This window comes from Sapajus apella, unplaced genomic scaffold, assembly GCF_009761245.1.
Source record: "Sapajus apella isolate SASKATOON/1434 unplaced genomic scaffold, GSC_monkey_1.0 scaffold108, whole genome shotgun sequence".
Lineage (NCBI taxonomy): Eukaryota > Metazoa > Chordata > Mammalia > Primates > Cebidae > Sapajus > Sapajus apella.
This window is the reverse complement of record NW_022437048.1, coordinates 2,958,195-2,971,485: the sequence shown is the minus strand read 5'-3', so window position 1 is coordinate 2,971,485 and position 13,291 is coordinate 2,958,195. Positions and strand designations below refer to the sequence as shown.

The 13,291-nt window shown below is 36.8% G+C and overlaps 1 protein-coding gene across 4 annotated transcripts in view; it reads left to right on the top strand.

The window, feature by feature from the left end:
• Nucleotides 1-13,291, top strand: part of CENPC (centromere protein C) — a 64,246-nt gene that overhangs the window by 34,695 nt on the left and 16,260 nt on the right. For all 4 annotated transcript variants that reach the window (XR_004263036.1, XR_004263037.1, XM_032259290.1 and 1 more), the window contains exons 10-12: nt 7-298; nt 2,187-2,333; nt 3,836-3,918. Coding sequence is in view for 2 of the 4 variants with exons in the window: in XM_032259290.1 (XP_032115181.1) it covers nt 7-298; nt 2,187-2,333; nt 3,836-3,918 (522 nt within the window). In the remaining 2 variants the exon portion in view is untranslated. The remainder of the gene's footprint in view (nt 1-6; nt 299-2,186; nt 2,334-3,835; nt 3,919-13,291) is intronic.

Below are 13,291 nucleotides of genomic sequence, written 5' to 3'. Positions count from 1 at the left end.
CTTTAGGTCCTGTTTATAGCAATTCTTCAATAAGAAATGAATTAACAGTGCATCATGACAGTAGGCAAAAATCTGCTAAGAAAACGAATAAGTCATCTAAGAATATTAAAAAAAATACTACTCCACTTAAAAGGCAGAAGACAGCAACTAAAGGCAGCCCAAGAGTACAGAAGGTTTTAAATGCTAAATGTTCTGGAGGTATTGTTGATCATGATGAAATTCCCAGTTGTTCGCAGAGTGAGCCATTGGAAAGTGATGAGGCAGACCTGGCTAAGAAGAAAAATCTTGATTGTTCTAGGTAATATCTGTTATGTATACAATATATACTGTTGTTGTTCAGCATTTAATATTTGTGCTACTTAATCATTTATAGACAGGCAATATTAGCGTAAAGAGCTCTGCACTCTGGCATACCTGGTATTAAATCCAGCCTCTACCATTAGCTGGGTGACACACAGGCAGACTAGTACTCTGCGCTTGTTTCCTCATATTAAAATAGGGAATAGTACATAGCACCTGGGATTATGACTGTTAAATTTAATAAGATATTATTCTCATTCAAGAGTTGCTTTTTTTTTTTTTTTTTTTTTTTTTTTCTAAAAAGACAGTGCCTTACTCTGTTGCCCAGGCTGGAGTGCAGTGGCATGATCATAGCCCACTGTAACCTCAAACTCCTGGGTCACATAATCCTCCTTCCTTAGCTTCCTGAGTAGCTAGAACTACAGGTGTGGACCACTATACCTGGCTAATTTTTAAATTTGTTGTAGAAATGGGGTCTTGCTTTGTTTCTTAGGCCTGTCTTGAACTGGTCTGAAGTGATTCTCTTCTGTTGGCCTACCAAAATAGAGATTCAAAAAACAAACAAAAAACACATAACAGAAAATTTACTATCTTAATCTTTTTTAAGTGTATAGTTCAAATTGTTTCCTTTTAAGTGAGTTTAATGTGATTTCAGCAGTTAGGAATATAGCTTAATACTTTTCTTCTAGGATGATAATAGTTAACATTTTTTGAGTTCATACTATGTGCCAAATATTTGCTAGATGCTTTTACTGAATTCTTATTAGTTGCAACAACCTACTGAGGTAATATATACTTTGTGTTAGAAGCAGTAAGGTGCTGAGGATATACTGAAGTAAATAATAGTGTGTCCTAAAATATAGTAGTGTGTGTCATTATAGTGCATAAAGAAATTCCATACACATTCCGTTTCACTTTTAGGCCATTCTCTACTTTCTTTCCTTTTTTTTTTTTTTTAAATTTTGTCACTGGAATTGGTTTGCTAGTAGTTTATTGAGGTGTTCTGGTTTGTAGCTTACTTTCCCTGTGTTATCTTTGTTTAGTTTTGGTATAAGAGTAACAATTGGCTTTATACAATGAGTTGGTAAATATTATCTCTTCTATTTTTTGAAATGGTTCGTGAAGAATTCTTAATTCTTCTTTGGATGTTTGGTGAAATTCAGCAGTGAAGCCACATGTGTCTGAGCTTTTCTATGTGGGTAGTTTGTTTTTGATTACTGATTCATGGTATTTTGAGATTATTTCCTCTTGAATCAATTTTGATAATTTTTATGTTTCTAGGAGTTTGTCTGTTTCATGTAGTTCATCTAATATGTTGCCATACAATTGTTTCTGGTATTCTCTTGTAATCACTTTTATTGCTTTTGACTCTAATGGTAGGACCCAGGAGGACATTAGAACCTAAAGAAATATACAGTCCCTAGGAATAGTGTATCTTGTTTGCATATATTTGGAGTAAACTAACTACCGAAGAGATGAGCTGAGTCCCTCTAAGGACCTGTTACCCCTCAGTAGGCTGACTACAAACGAATATCAAAGAAAGAATTTTAGTTGTTTATGGATTCTCCAGTAAACCATGATAGATTAACTGTAATATACATCATAAGCCGTTAATCGATAAGGTCTCCTTATGTCCTTGTCACTACCTTCATGGCCAAGTGTTTTCTCCATTACTTTCTTCAGAATTTTTCAAATTAGGACTGTTGGTAGGTCCTAGAAACCAATCTTCTTCCTAAGCTAGTTGCAAGTCTCAGAACCTGAACAGGGTGATCTGATACCCATTATAGCCAATATTATATTGTCTAAGTACCCACCTATGTATTGTTTCTGGAAGAAAATTTTCTTTTGAAGAGGTATAAACAGTCATACATTTATCATTTTTATAGATCTACAGGAAGCTCAAAGAATCAAGGTGATATTATGACTGTACAGAATGTTCCTCTAAAGCCTCAGACATATGGATATACATGTAAGACACCAACAGAGTCAAACTTGGATTCTGAAGAGCATAAGACTTCAATTTTAGAGGAAAGGTATGCATGTATTGTAAGGATCATAGTATTTCCTGACTATACCCATTGCTGTATAACAGATTACCCAAGAACTTTGTTTTAATTTTGTTGTAGGCTTAAAAACACTTACTGTTTCATAGTTTCTATGGGTCAACAATCTGAAAGAATCAGCTAGCTACTTCTGGCTCAGATAATCTCAGGAGGTAGTAGTCAAGATGTCTTTCTGGTTTTAGTTTTTTAAAGTCTTGTCTGGAATTGGAGGATCCACCTGTAAAATGCCTCACTCACATGGCTTTTAACTGGACATCCCAATTTCTTGCTGGCTGTTTCCAGTAGACCTTGGTTTCTTGCCATGTGGCCCTCTCAGCTGCTGAATATAGTAACTGGCTTCCCACAAAGCAAATGTTCCAAGAGAAAGTGTGACTGTGATGGATATCGCAGTGTCTTTTAATGACTGTCTTTGACATTGTACACTGTCACTTCTACTTTATTCTGTTCATTAGAAACAACTTATTAAGTCCACACTACATTCACGGAGAGGTGGAATTGGGCTCCACCTCTTAAAAGGTGGTATATCAAAGAATTTAGACATATAATATTAAAATGACCACCTTTAGTGAGCAAATTGAATTAACCTCTTAATTATATCTGATGTCATATAACCAACCTTTTAAAAAATGAACAAAAGGTAAATTATAGCAAAGTCTCAGACTTTTAAGGGATGGCCGAGATTTCTTTACTATTTGTGAGATTATGACTAGGCTTATCCTGGGTTCATAATAGGTAAAAAGATATCTAGGACTGGGAGAACCTGAATCATCTCTGACAATTTCTGGGCCACATTTTAAATTCCATTGGATTTTGGCTGTAATTTTTTTTTTTTTAATTAAGATACGATTATTTCTTTTTTTTTTAAATATATATAATTTTCACCACAGGATGTTATCATTTGAATTAAGATCATAATTCTGATCTATAAGTTATAAATTCAGTCCTTAACGATGCTTGCCATCAGTTATGGTTGTAACCTTTGTTTAATGCAGCAAGTACCATTAGCCCTCCATATCTGTGGGTTCTGCATCCACTGATTGAGCACTCACTGAGTGAAAATGTTCAGAAAATATAAAATAGTAAAAAGTAACAATATAACATTAAAAATAATACAAATAAAAATACAGTATAACAACTATTTACATACATTTACATTGTATTAGGTATTATAAATAACTTAGAGATGATTTAAATTATATAGGAGGATATGTGAAAGTCATATGCAAATTCTGCACCATGGTATATAAGGCACTTGAGTATCCTTGGATTTTGGTATCCACAGTGGATCCTGGAACCAATCCCCCACAAATACTGAGGGATGACTATATATTCTTGATGACTTGTAACATCATTATTGATTTTATAAGAAAGACTTATGGCAATTTTAGGAGAAAAATGATCATTAAGGCAAATACATTAGATATATGCATTAGAAAAGCATTAATTTTGTGGTTTACTTTTTTTTTTTAAAGTGGACCTTCCACGCTCAAGAATTATTTAATGTCTGCAAAGAAGAATAATGGTGTAGATGATGAGAAAGTTCATGGAAGTTTAGGTAAACTATTTTTTTTTTTTCTGTCTTGAATTTTGTGGCATTATGAATATGGAGTAAGGAGTGCTATGTTTTATTTACATTATCACTGATGGCAAATGTGTATTGAGTACCTACCTCTTAAGACTCTTAGTTAGAAATTAGTAAGACCCTCTGCCTAAGTGAGAGAGAAAAAAATGAGTGACAGTTTTTTAAATGCCATAATGAAATACTGGCATTTAAGGTATCTACTCCAGTATTTAAAATTGTTAAGCTGTTGGTATACATGAAGCAAGATTAGTAATCTGTTGATGATTACTGAAGCTGGGTGATGGGTGTGTTGGGTCCATTGTACAGTTTTCTCTTTTTTCAAACTTGAAATTTTTTTTCTTGAGATGGAATCTCACTCCGTTGCCTAGGCTGGAGTGCAGTGGCATGATCTCGGCTCATTGCAAACCCCATCTCCTGGGTTCAAGCAGATCTCTGCCTCAGTTTCCTGAGTAGCTGGGATTAGAGGCACCCACCACCACGCCTGGCTAAATTTTTTGTATTTTTCTTAGAGAGGGGTTTCACCATGTGGCTGGTCTTGCACTCCTGACCTTGTGATCCACCCTCTTTGGCCCCCCAAAGTGCTGGGATTGTAGCAGGCGTGAGCCACTGTGCCTGACCTTCAATACTTGAAAATTTTTATACTGAAGTTTAAAAATGTTTCTTAATAGATAATTTTATAATTTTTTTATGCTCCTAAAAATGCATGTTTGATTGTAATTTGTTATACTGGTTTTTTTTCCCCTTAATAATCACTATTTGTTTAACTTTTTGATTTTTTCCCCCATCATTAGATTTATGGTGTTATTTTTCTTTTTTAACTTGAATGCTTTCTGTGTTTTTCTGCTTTTTCTTTGGTAAAGAAGCAGCATTGAATTTCCCTCATTATAGTTTTGGCTTAATTTTATAGGCTTTGCTATGTAGTGTTATTGTAGTATACTCTGAATTATAGTGATTTTTCTTTGACTCGGTAGTTATTTAAGAGTAGGTTGTCAAGAGCTTGGTCTCCAGAGTCATGGACCTGGGATTTGTTCTAGCTTTACTGCTTACTGGCTATGTTATCTTTTTTTTCCCCCATTCACCACTGATCAGAAAGCATCACTATGCTATCTTGAGTAAGAAATTTTAGTGTTCTTAAACTTCAGTTTCCTTATCTGTAAAATGATATCAGCTGTAATCCCATAAATTGATATAAAGATGAATACATGTTCTTTGCTTAGTTTAATATCTGGTGTGTATAATTTTGGCTGTTATCTAAGAAGTTGTGTTTTATTCTTTTATTATTTTCCGGTTTTGTTTTGTTCTGGAAAACTTGGCCTATGTTATTTATTGGTTGAATTCATTAAGGTTTTCTTTGTGTTCTAATATCCTAGTTTATACTTAGTTTTTATAATTTTTCCATCAGTGCTTGAAAAGAATAATTTATGTACAGATGGGGACTTAAAGATATATATACAGTTATTATTTTGTTGATAACACAAGTCAATATATTTTTTGAATATATTTTGAATACTTAAGGAATTCTTAAATATTTATGAAATATCACTGTATATTCTAGGGCTTAGGTATGTGTCAGTGAATAAAACTGACAAAAATTTCTCCCTCCTGGAGCGTAATTTCTGGAAGGGGCAGGATGGCAGACAATTTAAAAGGATAACAAAATTTATGATTTGCTGGTTGTTGAGAGTAGAAACAAAGTAGGGGTTTTAGGGTGGCAAATGAAGTTCACACTTTTAGGTAGGTGGGCAGAGAAGTCCTCACTAAGGAAGTGATCATTTGAGCAAAGTTGTGAAGAGATGAGACAGTAAACCATGCAGCTGTCTGGGTAAGTAGTGTCCCAGGTAGAGGGAAGATGAAGGGCAAAGGTTCTGGTGTGGTAGAGTTCATCTTGATTGAGGAACACCAGGAAGGCCAGGGGGTTAGAGCAGAGGAAGAGAGAGCAAGTAGCAGGAAAAACGATGTCACAGAGGCAGCGGAATGAAAGATCACATAGGATGTTAAAGCCTTTTATTAAGAGAGATGGGAAGCCATTAGAGGGTTTTGAACAGAAGACCTGTATTAACAGAATCACTGCAGCTGCTATGTTAGGAGTTGACCGATGGGGTTGAGGGGACAGAGGAAGTTTGGAAGCTAGGAGACTGGCTGGAGAGATGTTGAAATAATCGTAATGAGAGGTGTTGGCTTAGACCAGTGTGGTACCAGTAGAAGATGGAGAGCAGTAGGAGGATTTTTAAGTGTTTTTGAAGGTAAAGACAACAGGATTTTCTGATGGAGGAGATGTGATGTATAAGAGAAAGAGTATTAGAGATAACTTGAAGGTTTTTGGCCTGAGTACCTGGAAGAATAGTAATATTGTTTCCTGATCTGGGGACTATTGGGGAATAAGCAAACTTGGGGGAAAATAACAGGATGTTAGATTTGGACATAATAAGCTTGATAGTATTCTGAACCTTTGTATTCTTACTTTTGATTTGAGATCTGTTAATGACTGCTAGAGTTGAAGTGTGCCACTCCAGCTGTCTTTCTCTTTGTATTTCCTGTAGTCTTTGTTATGTACATTTCAGTGCTGTTACTAATCACATAAGCCCTCATTCATATGGAAGGTACCTGTTTTGGTCAAATCTCCTTCATTGTGTTAAATGCTTTATACTTTGTAGTTTGTTTTGTCTAATATTAATATTGTGACCTCCACTTTCTTTTGGTTGGGTGTTGTTTCTTATCCTTTTATTTAACTTTTATTAGAAAATTAAAAGTGGCTCAGAAACAGCACATGATTGAATTGTTTTTGACTTGCTGTGTCAGTATATTTTCCTTTAATAAAATGTTTAATATATTTACACTTATTGTCAACAGATATATTTGTTACTTCTTAGTTAAGGTGGTAAACATTCTCACATATTCCAGCAAGGACTCAGGATTTTTCTTTTTTAAACACAATGAACCACCAGCTAAATAGAGAACATAATCTTGAGTCATGATCTTTTTTTCTTTACACAATCTGCCTGTTGCTGTTTTGCTTCATGAGAGTTAATGCTTATGAATAGAAATTTGAAGGCAGACTTATTTCTTGTTTCCTTTGTAGATAACTAGTTTTCTTCCATCTCCAGGCTTACTAGGATCCTTTAATCTTTGAAATTTAGGAGTTGTCCTTTGTGTTAGTCACTTAAAAAATAATTTATTTGGAAATAATTTGAGTCTTAAACAGAGATCCCATATCCCCTCATTGAGATTTCACAGTTGTCCACATTTTTCAGCATATTTCCATCTTCCTCCCTGCCTCTTCTAATAAATATTTATACACGTTTATTGTCATTCATCTTTTTCTAAACTATTTGGGAGGGAATTATAGACATATTATTTCTCTTAAATACCCCATAATGCATTTCAGTGAGACAAGGATATAAATACCCTCTAACTACCCAAATAAGAAAATCAGCATTAGTACAACAGATTCATTCACAGATTCCATTCAGATTTCACCAGCAGTTCCTTTTCTCTTCTAGCTCAGGATCCAATCCTGGATCTCAGTGTTTCTTTTTCCTTCTGGTTCAAGATCCAGTCATCAGTCCTGCATTTAGCTGTCACGTCCCTTAGTTTCCTTCAACATGGAACGGTTCCTTAGGTTTTTTTTTCCTAACTTTCCTGACACCAACATTTTTAAAGAATAAGCCTTCTAGGCCGGGCATGGTGGCTCACGCTTGTAATTCCAGCACTTTGGGAGGTCAAGGCGGGTAGATCACAAGGTCAGGAATTTGAGACTAGTCTGGCCAAGATGGTGAAATCCTGTCTCTACTAAAAATACAAAAATTAGCTGGGCATGGTGATAGACACCTATAATCCCAGCTACTCAGGAGGCTGAGGCAGAGAATAGCTTGAACCCGGGAGGCAAAGGTTGCAGTGAGTGGAGGTTGTGTCACTGCAGTCCAGCCTGGGCAACAGAGCGACACTGTCTCAGAAAAAAAAAAAAAAATACAGCCTTCATATCTTTAGAATGACCCTCAGCCTAGGTCTTTCTGTTTCCTCATGATCAATGGGTGCTATTGATAATGACAGTAATACTACATAAATGATACTACAGGGTTAGGAGTTAGGGGTTGTAATTTGTCCATCACATCACACAGGAGGCACACAGTGTTGACCTTCTACATGATCCTTTTTTTTTTTTTGGTTTTGGGTTTTTGTTTTTTTTTTTGAGACAATCTTGCTCTGTCACAGAGGCTGGAGTGCAGTGGTGTGATCTCAGCTCACTGTAACCTCCGCCTCCAGGGTTCAAGCAATTCTTGTGCCTTAGCGTCCTGAGTAGCTGGGATAACAGGCATGCGCCAACACATCTGGCTGAGTTTTGTATTGTTAGTAGAGATAGGCTTTCACCTTGTTGGCTAGGCTGGTCTCAAACTCCTGACCTTAAGCGATCTGCCCACCTCAGCCTCCCAAAGTGCTGGGATTACAGGTGTGAGCCACCACGCCTGGTCGACATGATCTTAATCCTGATCACCTGTTCACATTTTTGTCTGCCAGGTTTCTCTACTGTAAAGCCACTGCCTTTCTCTTATAATTGATAAATATTGTGGAGTGATATTCTGATACTATTTTAATAACCTGTTTCTTGTCAAACCTCCATCCGCCAACTTTAATGTACGTTGAATACCCCCAGTTGAATTATCGGCTACTAATGATGTCACATTATTTTCTATTTTCTGTTCTTTTATTCCTTCCCCATTAATTAGTTGCCAGTTTTTCTCTGCCATGCCAGTTATTTTATTCATTATTCATTTTATTTATATCAATATGGACTACTAGGTTTATATTTTATGTCATGTGGTTGTAATCTTGATCATTTATTGTGATACATTGTGATATATTTGGTCATTTGATTTTCTTTAAGCTGGTCTCCGTGTGCTTTTGTTATGATTCTATGAATACTGTCTTTGTTTTTTGGCATAAGATATTCCAGTCTTTTTTCCCTGCTCCAGCTCTGGGATCAATTACTGCTCCAGGAAACCTGGTTATTTTCAGTGGAGGATGGCATTTAGAAACCAAGATTTGGGCACTTGGTGTGATCCTTGTTTGGGATACCATTGCTTCTAGGCTTTTTCAGTGGACAGAGATAGGATATAGATACATACACGTACACACATACACGTATGTATACACTGTATATAATACAGGCTTCTATGTCTATATTTATATTTATACAATCATGCCTTGTTTTAGCATGCGTTGTGTCATTGTACTTTGCAGATACTACTTGTTTCACAAATTGAAGGTTTGTGACAACCCTGTGTTGAGTAAGCCTTATTGGCACCATGTTTTTCAGTAGCATGTGCTCACCTTGTGTTTCTGTCACATTTTGATAATTTTCACAGTGTTTCAGACCTTTTCATTACTATGTCTTTTATGGTGATTTGTGATCAGCGATCTTTGACGTTACTATTGCAATTGTTTTGGGGTATCATAAACCACACCCATATAAGAAAGTGAACTTAATAAATGTATTCTAACTGCTCTGCCAACTGGCCAGTTCCCCATCTTTCTCCTTCTCCTCGGGCTTCCCTATTTCCTGAGAGGTCAGTAATAACACTACAATGGCTTCTAAGTGTTCAAGTAAAAGGAAGAATCACACATTTTTCACTTTAAATCAAAAGCTAGAAATGATTAAGCTTAGTGAAGAAGCATGTCAGAAACCGAGATAGTCCATAAGCTTGGCCTCTGGCACCAAACAGCCAATTTATGAATGCAAAGGAAAAGTTCTTGAGGGAAAATAAAAGTGCTACTCCAGTGAACACATGAATGATAAGAAAGGGAAACTGCCTTAATGCTGATATAGAGAAAGTTTCAGTGGTCTGGACTGAAGATTATACAAGCCACAGCATTCCTTTAAAGCCAAAGTCTAATCCAGAGCAAGACCCTAACTCTTTTTAATTCTGTGGAGGCTGAGAGAGGTGAGGAAGCAGCAGAAGAAAAGTTTGCAACTAGCAGAGTCTGGTTCATGAGGTTTAAGGAAAGAAGCTGTTTTCATAACATAAAAATGCAAGATGAAGCAGCAAGGTCTGATGTAGAAGTTGCAGCAAGTTATCCAAAAAATCTAGCTAAGATAATTGAAGGTGGCTTCACTAAACAACAGATGTTCACCGTAGACAAACAGCCTTCTATTGAAAGAAGATGTCATCTAGGACCTTCATAGCTAAAGTGGAGAAGTCAATGCTTGACTTCAAAGCTTCCAAGGACAGGCTGACTCTCTTGTTAAGGGCTAATACAGCTGGTGACTTTAAGTTGAAGCTAGTGCTTATTTACCATTCCAGAAATCCTAGAGCTGTTAAGAATTATGCTAAATCTACTTTGCTCTGTTAGTAGAACAACAAAGCCTGGGTGACAGCACAACCATGACAATGCACCAGGCCACCCAGCAGCTCTAATGCACGAGGACGAGGAGATTAATGTTGTCATGCCTACTAACACAGCATCCATTCTGCAGCTCATGCATGGATGAAGGAATAATTTGGACTTTCAAGTCTTATTATTTAAGAAATACATTTTATAAGGCAGTAGCTGCTATGAGTAGTGATTCCTCTGATGAGTCTGGAAAAAGTAAATAAAAAATCTTCTGGAAAGGATTCACTATTCTAGACGCCATTAAAAATATTTGTTTTATGGGAGGAGGTCAAAATATCAATATTACCAGGAGTTTGGAAGAAGTTGATTCCAACCCTTCTGGGTAATTTTGAGGGCTTCAAGACTTCAATGAAGGAAATAACTAGATGTGGTAGAAATAGCAAAGGAGCTAGAATTAGAAGTGGAGTCTGGAGATGAGACTGAATTGCTGCAATTTCATGACAAAATTTGAACAGATGAGGAGTTGCTTCTTATGGATGAACAAAGAAACTGATTTCTTGAGGTGGGATCTACTCCTGGTGAATGTGTTGTGAACCCTTGAAATGACCAAAAAGGATTTAGGATATTCTATGAACTTAGTTGATAAAGCAGTGGCAGGCTAGAAGTGTTTGACTGTGGTTTTGAAAGAAGTTCTACTGTGGGTAAAATGCTATAAAACAGCATTTTATATGCCCCAGAGAAACTTCATTGTTGATTTGCTTTAAGAAACTACTACAGACACACCAGCCTCATCAGTCAGCAGTCATCAACAATGAGGCAGAATAGCCTACCAGCAAGAAGATTAAAACTCACTGAAAGCTCAGATGATATTTTTATTTTTATTTTTTATTATTTCTATTTTTTGGGACATAAGCCTACTCTGTTACCCAGGCTGGAGTGCAGTGGTGCAGCCTTGGCTCCTTGAAACCTCTTGCCTCCTAGATTCAAGTGATTCTCATGCCTCAGCCACCAAGAGTAGCTGGGATCACAATGTTTGTGTCACCACACCCAGCCAATTTTTTTATTTTTAGTAGAGACAGGGTTTCACCATGTTGGCCAGGCTGGTCTTGAACTTCTGGCCTCAAGTGATCTGCCCTTTTGGGCCTTCCAAAGTCCTGGGATTACAGGAGTGAGCTACTATGCCTGGCTGATCTTTAGCATTTTTAATAATAAAATATTTTTAAATTAAGGTATATGTACACTGAGTTTTTGGACCTAATGCTCTTATACACTTAATATACTGTAATATAGTAAAGACATAACTTTTGGCCCGGCATGGTGGCTCACACTGTAATCCCAATACTTTGGGAGGTGAGGCAAGCAGATCACTTGAGTCCAGGAGTTTGAGACCAGCCTGGCCAAGATGCTGAAAACCTGTTTCTACTAAAAATACAAAAATTAGCTGGGCATGGTGGTGTGCATCTGTGGTACCGGTTACTCGGGGAAAAACAGAAGGATCATTTGCTCCCAGGAGTGGAGGCTGCAGTGAATCATGATCACACCACTGCACTGCAGGCTGGGTGACAGAGTGAGACTTTGTCTCAAAAAACCAAAACAAAACAACAAAAGAACCAAAATAAATAAATAAATAAAATAGTGTGACTTGCTTTATTCAATATCTGTGTTATTATAGTAGTCTAGAACTGAATTGGCAATGTCTCTGGGATATGCCTCTATTTATTATAAGTTCACATTACTACCCCTACTTCCATTTCAATATAGACTTCTCCTTTCCCGTTTTTATAAACCTCTTCTCAGTGAGAAACCTGACTCCCGTTATTCTCAGTATATTTGCTTGTTTCTGTGGTTCCTTATATGACTCTGGCGCTCCCTCCAAGACCCAGTGTCACAGGAGAATTTCCAACAGAGGTCAGACCTCTACTTATTCTAGTGGAGATTGCATGGGAAATTGGGTTTTTGGCAGTGGGGGTTGGGGTGGAGTGGGGGGATACACTAGATTTATTGAGTTAGACTTCATATACCCTATAATTAGTCCACTTGTGGTATACAAATCAATGGTATGTAGTAATTGCCGTAGTCGATGTTAGAACTTTTCATCACCCCCAAAAATAAACCCCTTTACCCTTTAGTAGCCACTTTCCATTTCCTTTCCCTGGGCCTGTGCAACTCCTAATCTACTTTCGATGTCTACAGATTTGCCTATTTCTGACAGGGAAATTAGATGTTATGATCCCTGAAGTTTCTTCCAAACCAATAATTTTATAAAATATCTAATTCAATCATTCTTAATAATTTTTTGTTGTTTTTCTTTCATGGATTCATTTGAGAATATGATAAAAACTCAGACCTACTTTTTAGAGGAAAAATGCAAAATTATATTTACAACTTTAGGTGTTTCATGGACATTGTGTCCAGTTGTATATTGCTGCATAATTAACCACTCTAAAACTTAGAGGCTTAATACAATGATTGATTTATCTTTTATGGTTCAATGAATTGACTTGGCTTAGTTGGGTAATTGTCACTTGAGTATGCTCATGAATTTAAAAGTACAAGTTGCTGGTGCTGGAGTCATCTGAAAGTTCAACTGTGTTGGACATTCAAGGTAACTTCTTCACTTATATATTTGGACCCAGCTAGGAGAGCTGGGACACTGAGGGTTGCCCAAGCAACTCTTTTTCCCCATGTGGCTTTTCTATGTGACCACATTGGGTTTCACAGCATGGCAGTCTTATGCTAATCTTCATATTGTTGCTGTCTTCCCCCAGAGTGAGATCCCAAGACTTCTAGATGGAACCTGTAGATTGTTTTAGGACTTAGCCTTCTAAGTCCCAGGCATCACTTCTGTTGTATTCTATTAGTTAAGCAAGTCACTAACTTGAGCAGAGATTGAAGGAGAAGGGAATGAGACTCTGCTTCTTGATATGGAACATTTGTGCATAGAAAGGGAAAGAAGTGAAGACAGTCATCTTTAGGTGCTATTTACCAAAGTTGAGAACCCCTAAGCTCATTGGCA